General features: G+C 46.7%; 2 protein-coding genes across 3 annotated transcripts in view; one reads left to right on the top strand and one right to left on the bottom strand.

The window, feature by feature from the left end:
• The window catches only part of nop14 (NOP14 nucleolar protein homolog (yeast)), a 50,521-nt gene extending 48,813 nt beyond the window's left edge, over positions 1-1,708 (bottom strand). For both annotated transcript variants that reach the window (XM_078560840.1, XM_078560848.1), the window contains exon 1: positions 1,583-1,708. The gene's annotated coding sequence lies outside the window, so the exon portion shown is untranslated. The remainder of the gene's footprint in view (positions 1-1,582) is intronic.
• A 4,049-nt stretch (positions 1,709-5,757) lies between these two features.
• slc75a1 (solute carrier family 75 member 1) overlaps positions 5,758-16,757 on the top strand; it is a 57,548-nt gene continuing 46,548 nt past the window's right edge. The window contains exons 1-2 of the mRNA XM_078561150.1: positions 5,758-5,834; positions 15,935-16,137. Of these exons, the coding sequence (XP_078417276.1) occupies positions 15,949-16,137 (189 nt within the window). The 5' untranslated portion in view covers positions 5,758-5,834; positions 15,935-15,948. The remainder of the gene's footprint in view (positions 5,835-15,934; positions 16,138-16,757) is intronic.

Here is a 16,757-nt window from a genome sequence, read left to right as displayed (position 1 = left end):
GGACCTGATAGAGGTATACAAAATTATGAGGGGCATTGATAGGAAGAAACCTTTTCCCTTAGCGGAGGTATCAATAACCAGAGGGCATAGATTTAAGCTAAGGGGCAGGACGTTTAGAGGGGATCTGAGGAAAAAATGTTTCGCCTAGAGGGCAGTTGGAATCTGGAACACACTGTCTGAAGGGGTGGGAGAGGCAGGAACCCTCTCAACATTTAAGAAGTACTTAGGTGAGCACTTGAAACGCCATAGCATACAGGGCTACGGGCCAAGTGCTGAAAAATGGCATTAGCATAGGCGCTAGATGGCCGGCATGGACACGAAGGGGGGCCTGTTTCTGTGCTGTATAACTCTCTATGAGAGGGATGGAGTCGGTCACTAGGAAATAGAGTTTGGACCAGGGGCTGCAAACAATGACTTCAGTTTTCACAACATTTAACTCTAGTTGGGATTAATGCTAGAAATTTCATCAATTGACCTCCCTCCCTCCAAACATCCTGATGCCACTGTTTTGCCATTGAATGCCCAATATGACCATCCTCACACAGCACCTGGGGGGGGGGATGCAGTGGTAGCTAGGGGTGTGTAAGGAGTGGGGAGAGTGGAGAGAGTAGGAAAGGTGAGTGAGGAAGGAAGGGAGTGAGGGGTGAAGGCGGGGGGCACGGATGGAGGTGAGGGTGGTGGAGGCGCAGGATGGAGAATGGGGAAGGGATGGTGATGGAGAATGGGGAAGGGATGGTGATGGGGTTGGGGAAGGATGGGGAAGGGGGTTGGGGAAGGATGGGGAAGGGAGTTGGGGAAGGATGGGGAATGGGGTTGGGGATGGGGAATGGGGTTGGGGATGGGGGATGGGGTTGGGGATGGGGGATGGGGTTGGGGATGGGGAAGGGGGATGGGGTTGGGGGTGGGGAAGGGGGTTGGAGATGGGGAAGGGGGTTGGGGATGGGGAAGGGGGTTGGGGATGGGGAAGGGGGTTGGGGATGGGGAAGGGGGTTGGGGATGGGGAAGGGGGTTGGGGAAGGGGGTTGGGGATGGGGAAGGGGGTTGGGGATGGGGAAGGGGGTTGGGGATGGGGAAGGGGGTTGGGGATGGGGAAGGGGGTTGGGGATGGGGAAGGGGGTTGGGGAAGGGGAAGGGGAAGGGGGTTGGGGAAGGGGAAGGGGGTTGGGGATGGGGAAGGGGGATGGGGTTGGGGATGGGTAAGGGGGGGTGGGGAAGGGGGTGGGGGGACGGGGAAGGGGGATGGGGTTGGAGATGGGGATGGGGAATGGGGGTTGGGGATGGGGAATGGGGGAAGGGGTTGGGGATGGGGAAGGGACGGCGGGGAAGGGGGATGGGTGATGGGGAAGGGGTGGTGGATGGGGAAGAGGGCTGGGTGATTGGGAAGGGGTTGGGGGATGGGGGCTGGGAACAGATGAAGCTCCTTGGGGAATGGGGTGGGGGGAAAGGGTTGGGGCTGAGGGTGAGGAAGGTGCAGGCTGAGCTTCCTCGGATCTCCATCCAGGTGAGGCGCCGGGCCGCCCGCAGTGAGGGGAAGGCCGCTCCCCGCCGGCTTCTAAGCAGAGGCCCGGGGCCGTTCACTCACCGTTACCAGGGAGACAGACCGCCTGCTCCACGCGCCCCGTTACCACGGAGACCGCGAACCTCCCGCTCCAGTCGCCACGCGCGAGGCCTGCACCGGATCGGGCACGAGTCAAAGGTCACAACCTCGCGCGGAATCACGTGATCGAACAGGCGCTTCCGCTCCCAGGCTGCTGCTGGTTCGAGCGCTGCCATCTTTGATGCGGGCAAGAGGGAAGCTGGCAATTGCCTGGAGTGATCCAATAGTTTGCGAGTTTCCTCATGCACACTGCCAACTAGTCGTACTTTTACAACGCCATTAACCTGGTGAAACATCCCAAAGCATTTTCCGGGAGCATTATCAAATTTGACACCCAGCCATACAAGGTGATGTTAGGACAGCTGACCAAAAACTTAGGCAAAGAAGTAGATGTTAAGGAGCATCTTGGAGAGGTGTCGAGGGGAGGGAATTCAGAGCTTAGGGCATAGGCAGCCTACATAGTCAACAAAGGTGGACCGATTAAAATCAGGGATGCACATGAGGCCAGAATCTGAGCAATGCAGACATCCTGGAGATATTTCAACACTTCTATGTTCGATGAGCTTCCCCAAAATTATGCTCAAGCACAATGAATCAGGAAATGTACCAAGGTAATGGGTGCGATTAAGGCCACGAAGAGTTTAGGAAGAAAAGGTCGAAACACTTTTTTTTTAAATCACTATAAATCAGACTGTCCGGTCATTATCACATTGCTGTTTGTGGGACCTTGCTGTGCACAAATTGGTGCCATGTTTTCTACAGTGACAGACTTCAAAAGGTACTGAGTTCAACAATTTCAGATCATGAACTCTCTCCTCCATCCCCATCCCCTTTCCATCCCCTTTTTTCCAATAATTTATCATTTTTTTTACAACTATTTTTTTCTTTTCCCTCCTATATTTAAATTTATTTCCATCCATTGTTTCATCTCCACCTTTAGCCCATTTTGATCCCTTCCCCGCACCCCACCCGCACTGGGGCCATCTGCCACTAGCTTGCTTCCCTTAATGTCCCCATTAGCACATCTTTTGATAATATCACCACCATCAACACCCCTTTGTCCTTTTGTCTCTGACATCTTTGGCAGTCTCTTCTTGGCCTCCACCTATCGCTGGCCCCTTATCGAGCTCTCCTGTCCCACCCCCTTCTACTAGCTTATATTTCATCTCATTTCTGTATGTCTTAGTTCTGATGAAGGGTCATACGGACTCGAAACATCAACTGTATCCCTCTCCGCAGATGCTGTCAGATCTGCTGAGTTTTTCCAGGTATTTTTGTTTTTGTTCAAAAGGTACTTTATCGTCTGAGAAGCACTTTGGGAAAACCTGAGCTCCTGAAGGGTGATTTATAAATACAAAATTTCTATTTCACATGAAGTCAAAGATTACTGCAGAACATTAGGGTCACTAAACTCCTTAGTACCTCTTGGGACCTGATTCTACAGTGATTAGGTAGTGAGTATCTGAGCCACATGGACCAGAAAAAGACATCTGGATTCTATTCCCAGTATAGAACCATAGGTTCTTACTGTGAAGGAGGTCAATCGGCCCATTGTGTCTGTGCCGGCTCTTTGAAAGAGCCATCCAATTAGTCCTGCTCCCATGATCTTTGCCTGTAGTCCTGTAAATATTCCACCTTCAAGTATTCATCTGATGCCCTTTAAAATCTGCTTCCACTGCCCTTCCAGCCAGCACATTCCAGGTCACATCAAAGCTGAGTTACTTGATCTGAGATGGGTTGGCGATAGGAGTGTTACAATTGCCCTCAAAACCCAGTAGAGGGAGGAGAAAGTCATCCAGAATTCCTACTCCTTATCCACTGTGCTACAATCACTGCTAGAAAGTGTACCTGTCTTTCAACCGGTGTGGGCTGACTTGTATCGCTGTGCAAAAAGCCCGCTGTATGTCCCACCATTCAGAAATCTAACCAGATTGGGTGCAATGTTTGTTTTACTATCCGGTCATCGCCTATGAACCTGTGCCCCAGAAATCCCGCAGGAGAGAAAAATAAGGAAGAATTAGTGAAAAATTATTAAGAATGAAAACAAATGACCAAATATGTGTTGTCGCAATGTGTCTGTGTATGTGTAGGAAATCCACTGGAGGGCAGATGTGGAGCATTCCATATTGTTAGAGATGGTGTATGAAAATGTTCCCTATCTTGTGATCTTCGGGCTGGTGGAGGGTGTGTGGATAGCATTGCCAGCTCCTGTTGTACCTAGTTCTGGAAGCTTTATCAGATGTCCTCCCACCAACGCGCACCCACACTCGTGCAGTTGGTCACCCAACACATCCAGCCTCGAGGCCCACCACTTTCCCAGCCAATTGGAAAACAAACAGGCCCTCATGGTCCAATTAGATAACTCTTGATTGTCAGTCAAAAGGCCCTCTCTCCACCCTCCCCATCTCCAATACTTTTATAACTGTTAAAGTCACCAGGAGTTAGCATTAAATGAAGTTGAGGTGTAGATCAGCCATGATCTAACTGAATGATAGTACAGGCTTGAAGGGCCAAATAGCTGATTCATATATTGATCAAGAATGGTGATTTCTATGATTTGGTGCTTTCCTGTACTTCAGTAGTAAACTGCATCTATCAGTGATTACATCCCCTTGATTTTATTAATTGAATTTAAATTCCACCAGCTGTAGTGTTGGGATTTGAACCCATGTCCCCAGAGCATTAGCCTGAGCCTCTGGATTATTAACCCAGTGACATTGCCACTATGCCACCATCTCCTCCATAATCTGCCATGTAACTGCCCATTTCAGCAGTCTATGTGTCTGCTCCTCCCATTGTTTACTACATTTATGAGTTTAATATCAGATGCAAACTTCAAAATTATGCTCTATATACCTAAGCCAAGATGATTAATATAGAGAAGTTTTCACTCTAATAAAATTCTGCTGGTGATGAATTGACACTGCAGAAAAAAAGCCCAAACATCCCATAAATTTAGATTTCCTCATACGCATGGACAATGGGGTTACATTGTCATATCAAGTTGGAGATGCTCTCCAATCCAGGGTTGCAAATCCTCTAGGAATGTCCTGGAGTCTCCAGCAATCCATCTGCTTGGGCACTACTGCAAGCAACCTGGGAGAAAATTCATCGGGGGCATGAAATAGAGTAAATAAAATCCCGTGGGGTTTGGTTTCCATTTTATTCAGACCCTTTCATTTATTGGTTAATAAAATAGTTGGGTGCAAAAATAGTTCATGTGACGAAACCAGCAACTGAAATGAGGATCCTGGTGACAGGACCTGGTGTTTCCAACTGTGGTGAGTCCAAAACAAGGGGGCATAAATATGATAGTCACTAATAAATCCAATAGATAACCCTGGAAACAAAAACAGAAAATGCTGGAAAAACTCAGCTCCCCCCGTGGAGAGAGAAACAGAGTTAAAGTTTGGACTCTTGATATGACTCTTATCAGAACAATAATCCTGGAGAAACTTCTTTATCTGGAGAATGTGGCTACCACCATGAGAGTAAATTGAGAACTAACAGAGATCCACTTAAAGGGGGAGCTTGATAGACACAATGGGGAGAAAGGAATAGAGAATGAAAGGGTGCAATGGGATGGGAGGAGGCTCACGTAGAGCATACTAAGCATGGACCAGCTGGGCCGAATGGCATGTTTCTGCGCTGTAAATTCTACTAATTTAGCCCAGTCTCAACCAGGGGGGCTTGGTTTTTGGTCCAGCCTTTTATTAAAAGGGTGTAGACGGTTTGCATGAACGAATTTTAAGGCAAGTGCATCTATTATAAATCCCACGTGGTACCCAGTTCGGGCAGCTCCATTTTTTTTTGCAACAAAGCGTTGGGTAACGCTTCTCAATCTGGATCCAATCCCGAACCCGCCTTCTCCACACACCAAAAAAACACAACAGCAATAAGATCTCCCAGACCCGGCCAGCCTAGCCTGTCTGCAATTGAAATGGAAACTGCTTGCAAATGGGTTGAGCAAGTCAAACGCATGCGTTGGAAGGGTTTTTTTTTAACTAAACAAGAGTGAAATATGACACCGCTTCCTGATTCCTTTTTTTTTTCTCTCTCCCCCTCTCTCTTCAGATTTCAAAACCTCTTAAAAACAAAATTTAAACCAACTACAATACACCCCGACTGGGAATCAGAGGCGAAGCGAGTCAGGGATTTCAGCTTGGACCAGAGAAAAGGAGCTTCGCCCCGTCCCCACCCCGGGGAACTGGTAGGAAGAAATTGCAGCAAAGACAAGGTACCACCCACTGGTGTTATTCACTCCCATTCTATAATACAGAGAGAGAGAGGGGGGAAACTGGGCCAGCATCTGTCTCCAAGGCAAACAGGCAACGTTCCTGGGCTCGGGCTTGAGACATTTGGTCATAAATCGTTTGCATTGTGAACTTCCTGCATTTACAACCCGAGTACTGAATGGGCTGCAGACCGCTGGAGACATCCTGAGGTCATGAAAGGGCTATAGAAATATCTCTTCATCATTCTTTCCATCGTTCCATCCTATTTTTCCTTCATTTTTTCTTTCTTTCATTTCTTCCTTCAGTCTTTCTTTCATTTCCTCCTTCTACCATTCCTTCATCATCCTTCTTCTATCTTTCCTTTCTTCCTATCTTTTCCAACTTCTATCTTTCCTTTCTTCCTAGCTTTTCCAACTTCTATCTTTCCTTTCTTCCTAGCTTTTCCAACTTCTATCTTTCCTTTCTTCCTATCTTTTCCAACTTCTATCTTTCCTTTCTTCCTATCTTTTCCAACTTCTATCTTTCCTTTCTTCCTATCTTTTCCAACTTCTATCTTTCCTTTCTTCCTATCTTTTCCCTCTTCTATCTTTCCTCTCTTCTAGTTTTCAGTCCTTCCATCTTTCCTTTATTTCTATCATTCCTTTGATTATCCTTTCTTCCATCTTCCCTTCACTCCTCCCTTCTATCTTTCCTTCGTTCCTTTCTTTCTTCTGGTGTGAGGTTCGTTTTGTCCGCAAAGCAGTGAGGTTGTTCACAGAGAGATGTAAGGTCTTTTTGAAACAAAAACAAAAAAAATTGCTGGGAAAACTCAGCAGGTCTGACAGCGTCTGTGGAGAGAAAGAGTTAACGTTTCGAGTCCCGATGACCCTTTTTGATTTCACTTGCCCAATTTTCTTTCCCTTTTTCTTCCTCTCTTGCCTCCTTGCTGGGGGGTCTCCTTCCACTGAAGTTCTGGGCAGCTTCTGGTGTCATGGTCAAGTATTTTGTTATTCATGATGGGGAGTGTCAGTGGGCTGTTCGGCTGCAGGGCCATCACAATAGTATGATTTGGAACGAATTGCCTGAAAAGGTGTTGGAAGCAGGTTCAGTAGTAACTTTCAAAAGGGAATCAGATAAACACAAGGGGAAAGTTTTACAGGTCTGTGGCGAAAGAGCAGGAAAGTGAGACTGGTTGGATGGACCTTTTAAAGAGCCAGCACAGGCACAACGGGCTGAATAGCCTCCTTTGTGCTGGAAGGTTCTGTGAACCGCAATGCTCCAATTACAAATAACAACAGAAAATGCTAGAAAAACTCAGCAGATCTGACAGCATCTATGGAGAGAGAAACAGAGTTAACGTTTCGAATCCGTATGACCCTTCTTCACAGCTCCAGTTACACCCTGGTTGAGGTGAACCAAGTCACCACCAGGGGTTTGTTCCCAGACCTTCCTGCTCCTTATGACCCAGTTACCCATTGCGTGAACTTGCTGAGCCTTTGAGGAAACTATCCAGAGATAACACATCTGCATTCCAGTGTGGTGTTTCAGGGAAAACCAAAGAGCAATGTTTATGTAACTGTGGAGCTTCAGCTTCAAGAGTGTCGTCCTGCCTGACCATCATCACTTTCCACGCTGATCATCATCACTGGCTCCCTGACTCCTGAAACACTCGTATTTATTTTCCCCCTGCTCATTGTCAAATTCCTCCCCTGGCCATCTCTTAGGCCTTTCTCTACTCCCTCTCTCTAGCCCTCTGTGCTATGCCTTTGGTCCACCTGTGATTGCATAATCCCCCAGCGACTTCAACATTACCCCAGAAATTCCCCACTTTATACCCTCTGCCACACTACTTCCCTGCAAATTTAAAAAGCCATCTCTCTCACCAAACTTTATATGGACATTAGGAACAGGAGTAGGCCATTCAGTTCCTCAAGCCTGTTCCACCCTGTTCATTAAGATCATGGCTGATATGAGCCTCAATTTGACTTTCCTGCCATTGGTCCATATCACTTGATATCAGAAAGCTAAGGCTGGATTTTACAGGCTGCACCCCTGCCCCCCAGGCTAAAAAGTCAGGGGGAGCGCACTATGATACTGCTGGCTGCCCTGCATAAGGCAAGACTTCTGCCCCTATCTCGGTAGGAAGATGTGTCTTAGAGAGCTGCTGGCCAATCGGATTGGTCGGCAGCTGTGTCATCCCAGCCACTTCTGGGACTACAGGCAGTCCTCAATACTGAGGAACCCAGACTGACAGGTAAGCCTGGGGTTGGGGTTGAGGCAAAGCAAGTGAATGGGGTTGAGTGGGGGGGGGGTGGGGGGGACGTTGAGTGGTGGGGTGGGGTGCTGGGTACAAGAGGCCGGGCAGTAGTGTTAAAGGGGGAATGACTTTGTGCGAGAAGGTGGCTCTGATGGGCTGGGAGGTCCCCAAAGAAGGTTCTGTCCCCTTGCCTGACATCAGCTCATGTGGCCAAAGCTGTTGGTCCTCCCACATGGTATGGGCCTTTCCCACACTGCAGGTAAAATACCAGCAGGGGCGGGATGAGGCCCTTAAGTGCCATTAATTGGCCACTTGATGGCCTTAATTGGGCCGAGGGTGGGCTTCCCGATGCCTCTGCCTCCCCCTGTAAAGTTTTGGTCAGGTTGGGGATGGCAGGTAGGCAGCGGGAAGGCCACCCGCTGGATTTTACAGCCCCTGCCTTCAAACCTGCTGGCAGGCGAGGGTAAAATCCAATCCTTGAATGCAAAATCAACACTGACAGTGCCACACTGCCGGATGGGATGAGATGTTAAATCTAGACCCCAATGGTCCTTCTCAGGTCAACAAGATGACAAAAGATGGTTAAAAAAAATTCCACGACACTTTTCGAAGAAGAGCAGATGAATTCTTCCTGGCTTCCTCGCCAATATTTATCCCTCAACTTGCATCACTAAAACAAATGAGCTGGTTATTTTATCATATTACTGTTTGTGGAAGCTTGCTAGGTGGAAATTGGTTGCATCTATATAGCACCTTCCATGTAGTAAAACATTGCAAGATGATTCACAAAGTAGATAAAAGCAAAATACTGCGGATGCTGGAAATCTGGAAACAAAAACAGAAAATGCTGGAAAAACTCAGCAGGTCTAACACCATCTGCGGAGAGAGAGCTCTGAAGAAGAGTCAGACGAACTCGAAACGTTAACTTTGTTTTTCTCCCCACAGATGCTGTTAGACCTGCTGAGTTTTTCCAGCAATTTCTGTTTTTGTAATCAATTAGAATCTGTCGCCGAGTCACTTAACCAGATATTAGGACAGATGGCCAAGGAGTGGGTTTTAAAAATGTCTTAAAGGAAGAAAGAGAGGCAGAGAGATTTAGGAAGGGAATTCCAAAGCTTAGGGCTCTAGGGATGGCTAGCAATGGAGGAGTGTTTAAAATTGGGGATGGCGCAAGAGGCCAGAAATGGAGGTGCGCAGAGATCTCAGAACATTATAAGAATTGGTGGAGGTTACAGAGATGGGGAGGGGCCAGTCCATGGATTTAAAAATAAGGATGCAAATTTGAAAATTGAGGTGTTGCTGGGTTGGCAGCCTATGTAGGTCGTTGAGCACAGGGGTGATGGGTGAACAGGACTTGATGTGAGTTATATATAGACAGCAGAGTCCTGGATGAGCTAAAACTTACAAAGGATACAAGGTGAGAAGAGGGGAGGTGATGGTGTAGTGATATTGTAGCTGGACTAGGAATCCAGAGACCCAGGGTAATGCTCTGAGGACCCAGGTTCGAACTCCGTCATGGCAGTTGGTGAAATTTGAATTCAATAAAAATCTGGAATTAAAAATCTGATGATGATCATGAAACCATTGTCAATCTGGAAATCTGCCATCATTACCTGGTCTACATGTAACTCCTACAGGTTGACTCTTAAATGCTCTCTGAAATGGCCTAGCAAGCCACTCAATTGTGTCAAACTGCCACAAAGCCTCAAAAAAGAAATGAAACCGGACAGACCACCTATCATCAGCCTCGGCACCGGAAGCAACAGTGGGAAACTCAACCCTGCAAAGTCCTCCTTACTAACATCTGGGGGCTAGTACCAAAATTGGGAGAGCTTTCTCACAGACTAGTCAAGCTACAGCCTGACATAGTCATCCTGACAGATAATGTCCCAGACACCACCATCACCATCCCTGGGTATGTCCTGTCCCACCAGCAGGACAGAGGTGGCAGTACAGTGGTATACAGTCGGGAGGGAGTTGCCCTGGGAGTCCTCAACATCGGCTCCGGACCCCATGAAGTTTCACGGCATCAGGTCAAACATGGGTAAGGAAACCTCCTGCTGATTACCATGTACCACCCTCCCTCAGCTGATGAATCAGTGCTCCTCCACGTTGAACACCACGTTGGGGAAGCACTGAGGGTGGCAAGGGCACAGAATGTACTCTGGGTGGGGGACTTCATGTATGTACTCTTCAATATCCATCATCAAGAGTGGCTCGGTAGCGCCAGTACTGGCCGAGTCCTAAAGGATGTAGCTGCTAGACTGGGTCTACGGCAAGTGGTGAGGGAACCAACAAGAGGGAAAATCATACTTGACCTCATCCTCAGCAGCCTACCTGCCATAGATGCATCTGTCCATGACAGTATCAGTAGGAGTGACCACCGCACAGTCGTTGTGGAGATGAAGGACCACCTTCACATTGGGGATACCCTCCATCGTGTTGTATGGCACTACCACCGTGCTAAATGGGAAAGATTTTGAACATATCCAGCAACTCAAGACTGGGCATCCGTGAGGCAGTGTGGGGCACCAGCAGCAGGAGAACTGTACTCTAACAAAATCTGTAACCTCATGGTTACGCATGTCCCCCACTCTATCATTACCATCAAGCCAGGGGATCAACCCTGGTTCAATGAAGAGTGCAGGAGGGCATGCCAAGAGCAGCACCAGGCATACCTAAAAATGAGTTGTCAACCTGGTGAAGCTATAACACAGGACGACTTGTGTGCCAAACAGCATAAGCAGCAAGTGATAGACAGAGCTAAGCGATCGTACAACCAACGAATCAGAGCTAGAGCTAAGTTCTGCAGTCCTGCCACATCCAGTCGTGAATGATGGTGGACAATTAAACAACTCACTAGAGGAGGAGGCTCAACAAATATCTACATCCTCATAATGGAGGAGCCCAGCACATTAGTGCAAAAGATAAGGCTGAAACATTTGCTACAATCTTCAGCCAGAAGTGTCGAGTGGATGATCCATCTCGGCCTCCTCTGGAGGTCCCCGGCATCACAGATGCCAGTTTTCAACCAATTAGATTCACTCCACGTGATATCAAGAAACAGCTGAAGGCACTGGATAGTGCAAAGGCTATGGGCCCTGACAGTATTCCGGCAATAATACTGAAGACTTGTGCTCCAGAACTTGCCACGTCCCTACTTAACCTGTTCCAGTACAGCTACAACACTGACATCTAGCCAGCAATGTGCGACATTGCCCAGGTATGTCCAGTACACAAAAAGCAGGACAAATCCTACCCTGCCAATTGCTGCCCCATCAGTCTACTCTCGATCATCAGTAAAGTAATGGAAGGGGTCACCAACAGTGTTATCAAGCGGCACTTGCTTAGCAATAACCTGCTCACTGACGCCCAGTTTGGGTTCCGCCAAGGCCACTTAGCTCCTGACCTCATTACAGCATTGGTTCAAACATGGACAAAAGAGCTGATCTTGCGAGGTGAGATGAGAGTGACTGCCCTTGATATCAAGGCCACATTTGACCGAGTGTGGCATCAAGGAGCCCTAGCAAAACTTGAGTCAATGGGAATCAGGGGAAAAACTCTCTGCTGGTTGAAGTTACACCTGGCACAAAGGAAGATGGTTGTGGTTGTTGGAGGTCAATCACCTCAGCTCCAGGACATCACTGCAGGAGTTCCTCAAGGTAGTGTCCTCGGCCCAACCACCTTCAGCTGCTTCATCAATGACCATCCTTCCATCATAAGGTCAGAAGTGGGGATGTTCGCTGATGATTGCACAATGTTCAGCACTATTTGCGACTCCTCAGACACTGAAGCAGTCCAAGTCCAAATACAACAAGACCTGGACAATATCCAGGCTTGTGCTGACAAGTGGCAAGTAACATTCGCACCACACATGTGCCAGGCAATGACCATCTCCAACAAGAGAGAATCTAACCATCACCCTTGATGTTCAACGGCAATACCATCACTGGATCCCCCACTATCAACATCCTGGAGGTTACCATTGACCAGAAACTGAACTGGACTAGCCATATAAAGGCTGTGGCTACAAGAGCAGGTAACTCACCACCTGACTCCCCAAAGCCTGTGCACCATCTACACGTCAGGAGTGTGATGGAATACTCCCCACTTCCTGGATGAGTGCAGCTCCCACAACACTCAAGAAGCTTGACACCATCCAGGACAAAGCAGCCTACCTGATTGGCATCACATCCACAAACATTCACTCCATCCACCACCAATGTACAGTAGCAGCAGTGTGTACCACCTACAAGATGCACTGCAGGATTTCACCAAGGCTTCTTCAACAGCACCTTCCAAACCCATGAGCACTACCACCTAGAAGGACAAGGGCAGCAGATAGATGGGAACACCAAGTACCCCTCCAAGTCACTCACCATCCTGACTTGGAAATATATCACCATTCCTTCATTGTCACTGGGTCAAAGTCCTGGAACTCCCTTCCTAACAGCACTGTGGGTGTTACCTACACCACATGGACTGCAGCGGTTCAAGAAGGCAGCTCACCACCACCTTCTCAAGGGCAACTAGGGATGGGCAATAAATGCTGGCTCGGCCAGTGATGCCCACATCCCCTGACTGAGTTTTAACAAAAGAAAATTGTGATTTGTAATGGTTGATGGCAGTTCATAGTAGCTCATTGATTGGTTACACATCAAATGCCTGTCTGAGATCTATGTAGAATTAAGGTAAGTGGCAAAAGGACCAGAAGGAAGATGAGAATTGTTTTCATGCATCGGGTTGTTATGGTCTGGAATGAACTGTCTGAAAGAGTGGTTGATGCACCAACATTTGAAAGGGAATTGGATAAATACTTGAAGGAGCAAAAATAAATTGCAGAAATATGTGGAAAGAGCAGGGGAGCGCGACTTCTTAGGTAGCTCCTTCAATGAGCTAGCACAGACATGGTGGGTCAAATAGCCTCCTTCTGTGTGGTAAGAGTCTATGACATCCAATGTCTCTCATTATCTACTAGGTCATCTATTTCATCAAACTAATGTAATAAGTTGGTCAAAGAGGGAGGTTTTAAGAGCATCTTAAAGCAAGAAAGGGAGGTAGAGAGCAGGAAAGATTTAGGGAGGGAATTCCATAGCTTGGGGCTCTGACCTAACCTGCCACTCCTTGAAAAAAGCCATGCAGACGATCACCCACTGAGTATATTAGTGGCTGTAGACTGCTGATCTAATGATCCATGGTTTATATTGTGCTGGTGAATACCAATTAGCACTCCAAACAGCCACCCAGCCTCTCCTCTCTGATTTGCTGCTCAGATCCCCTAGTGCTATAAAGAGAGCATTTATTTTGCTCCATTCATTGCTCTTGGCCCAAAACCCTGCATTCTTGTGTGGAGAACAAATCACTTGATCATTTACAGTAAACCAGTTCCGGACAATTAGCAGCCCATTAGGGTGCATGTTGAATGCATCGTGCAGAACGATGCCATTCAGCCCTTGGTGCCTGTGCCAGCTGTCTGATAGACCCATCCACTTAGTCCCATTACCCCCGACCCTTTCCCTGCATCTTCAAATATTTATCCACTTCCCTTTCAAAAACTGTAATGGTTCTGCTTCCACCCCTGTTTCTTGCAGAACACTCCATGTCCGAATGGGTGGCTGTATAAAAGAATTCTCCCTTTGTTGTGCTGATGATGACTTTAAATTTATGCTCTCCCCGTCACTGACTCACCAACCAGATGAAGCTTTTGTCAAATCTTTTGTCAAAATTTTGAGCACCTCCATCAGATCTTCTCTTAACCTTCTTCAGCTCTAATGAAAAAAAACTCAGTTTCTCTAGTCTCTCCTCATATTTAAAGCCCATGTCCCTGGTATCCATCTTAGTCAATCTCTTCCACACCCATTCCTTGGTCTTAACATCCTTCCTACAGTAAGGCAGCCTAAACTGGACACCACAGTCTCTCTATAGCATAACCAATTGTGTGTACAGAGTTCATATTACTGCTTTGTTTTTATATCCTGTGCTCCTTCCTATTAGATATAAACAGACATGCTGTCAAAGCTTTTCGTCTTGCATTCATCAGGATAGATTCGTAAGAATACCAAATTTCCAAGGGAACAACAATTTATACTGCGCGAGAAGAGGGTGCTGATTGGTTGGCAAGTGGACTCTGATTGGTACAGGCATTGCCATGAACAATGTATCAGGGAACAGTTAATTGCCAAGCTTTTGTTTAAATTCAGACCAGGCAAGTCAACTCTGATTGATCATGTGTCCATGAATTGCACCTTTTTCAACTAAACAAAAGCTTGGGGGCCAGCCACTCCCTGGTTCATTCCCCCATGGCAATGCCTTGACCAATCAGAGTCGACTTGCCCTTTTTGAATTGAAACAAAAGCTTGGTAGTGAACTGTTCCCTAGTGCACTCTTCTTAACAATGCCTCTACCAATCAGAGTCCACTTACCAACTAATCAGCGTCCACTTCTCATGCAATATAAGTTGCTGTTCCCTTTGAGATTTTGTATTCTTGCATCTGTCCTGATGAGTGCGAGATGAAAAGCTTCAACAGTATGTCTCTATTTTCAGCAGTACTCAAGTTCCGTACTACCAAGCGACTATTAGATAAAACTTGGGATTGCATTTGTTCTTTTTTTAACAGTTTGCCCTTCCAGATGAGCTGTGGTTTTGCTTGCTTTAAACTGGAAGTTCCCAAATTGAGAGGTGAGATGGGGATCGTGTGAGTTATTGGGAGGTGGTGGGAGGGCTAGAGATGGGGAAGAAGGCTAGAGATGGGGAAGAAGGCTAGTGATGGGGAAGAAGGCTAGAGATGGGGAAGAAGGCTAGAGCTGGGGAGGAGGGCTGAGGAGCGACTAGCTAAGAACGAGAGACATTGTACATCCTTAGATAGCCCCATAGTGCACCTCCTCTGGCTATCTCAATGAATGAGGAGCAATGCCATGGAAGATTGATTAACCCGTAGCTGGTTTGAACTCAAAGGTTATATTGAAGTTAATTTGTATTTGGAGATGCAATGAAAGAAAGAATTTGGGAAAATAGGAACAGGATATGGGCCATTCAGTCCCTCGTGCCTGTTCCAATTGGGACATGTATCTTAACTCAATTTACCTGCCTTGACTCAGTAACCCTTGATAGCCTTGTTCAAAAAAAATCCTTCAATGTCAGTTTTGAATTTTTAAATTGACCCTGCAGCATCCACAAATTTTTTGAGGAGGAAGTTCCAGATTTCCATTACCCTTTGTATGAGGAATTGCTTCTTGACATCTGGAAGTAATCAGTGAATGGCCTCCTAGATAATCAGATAATCTGTTTTTTTGTGATGTTGGTTCAGGGATAAATATTGGCCAGGATACTGGGGATAACTCCCCCTGTCCTTCTTTGAAATTGTACCATGGAATCTTTTGCATCCAACTGATAGGGCCTTGGTTTAACATCTCGCTTGAAAGATGGCACCTCCAACAGCTTGGATTTTGTGCTTGAGTCTCTGGAGTGGGACTTGAACCCACAACCTCTGATTCAAGAGGTGAGAGGGCTAGCAACTGAGCCACAGCTGATAACTAAGAAGGAAAGTACTCCTGAAAATAATGCTGACTGGGAGAACGTTTGGCTATTGGAAAGACTGTTTGCCCATAGGTTAAAGATATGATATCCGTCTTGCTTTAGTTAAAGTTCAGCTGACTTCTCTGTACCTTGTAATTTGTTACGCAAGCTAATTGAAGTTGCCAGTGTGAGAGTGTTGTGAAATTCTTATTTGCTGCAGAAGGAATTGAACAGAATGACTCAGTAGTTAGAGTGTGTTTCCCTGCCTCCTTTCTAACCCTGAGGGAAGGTGAAATTGGAAACTACAAGGAAGGGAGAAAAAAAAGAAATGTGTTTTTGCTTCCTCTTAGAGCTGCTGTAAATCATGGAGAAAAGGGAGCAACCGTGCCCTGGTCAAGAAAGCAATGAGGCCAAGAGTGAGCCCAACACCCAAGATGGATCCTCGCACATCATTACCATTGTTTTCTTGATGCTCCTCATTGACCTGCTTGGGTTTACTCTGATCCTACCGCTCCTGCCTTCCATACTGGATTATTATGGAAAGACTGGCCACGTGAGTGCACATGAGAATTATCACAGTGTTTCATAATGTATGGGAAAGAGAAATGTCATAACATATTAATATATACAATCTGTGTCTTCCTGGTCAGTGGACAGTCTACTGTCACCAACAATAGGTGTTATCAGCAAAGAAACAAATTGCGAGTTATACACCAGAATTTAGCACATTTCAACATGGAAACTATGCAGTAATATGTCTTTATAAATAGCGGCACCAAATACAAAAGCATAGAGGTCATGCTAAATCTTTATGAATCAATGGTCAGGACTCGGCTCGAGTGTCATGTTCAATTCTGGGCACCACAATTTAGGAAGGATGTCAAGGCTTTGGAGAGGTTGCAGAAGAGACTTACTAGAATGGCACCAGGTTTGAGGGACTCCAGTTATTTAGAAGAAATTGCTGAAAACAGACGCTGTCGGAGCTTTTCATCTTGGCACTCATCAGGACATGCACAAGAATACCGAATTTCAAAGGCAACAACAATCTATACTGCATGAGAAAAGGGTGCTGATTGGTTGGCAGGAGGGTGCCCATGCAGGGCATGCTCCTTGGCAACACCTTGACCAATCAGAGTCCACTTGCCAACCAATCAGCAGTATAAATTGTTGTTC

Source organism: Cetorhinus maximus, chromosome 2 (assembly GCF_964194155.1).
Source record: "Cetorhinus maximus chromosome 2, sCetMax3.hap1.1, whole genome shotgun sequence".
NCBI lineage: Eukaryota > Metazoa > Chordata > Chondrichthyes > Lamniformes > Cetorhinidae > Cetorhinus > Cetorhinus maximus.
This window is presented reverse-complemented; position numbering and strand designations above follow the sequence as displayed.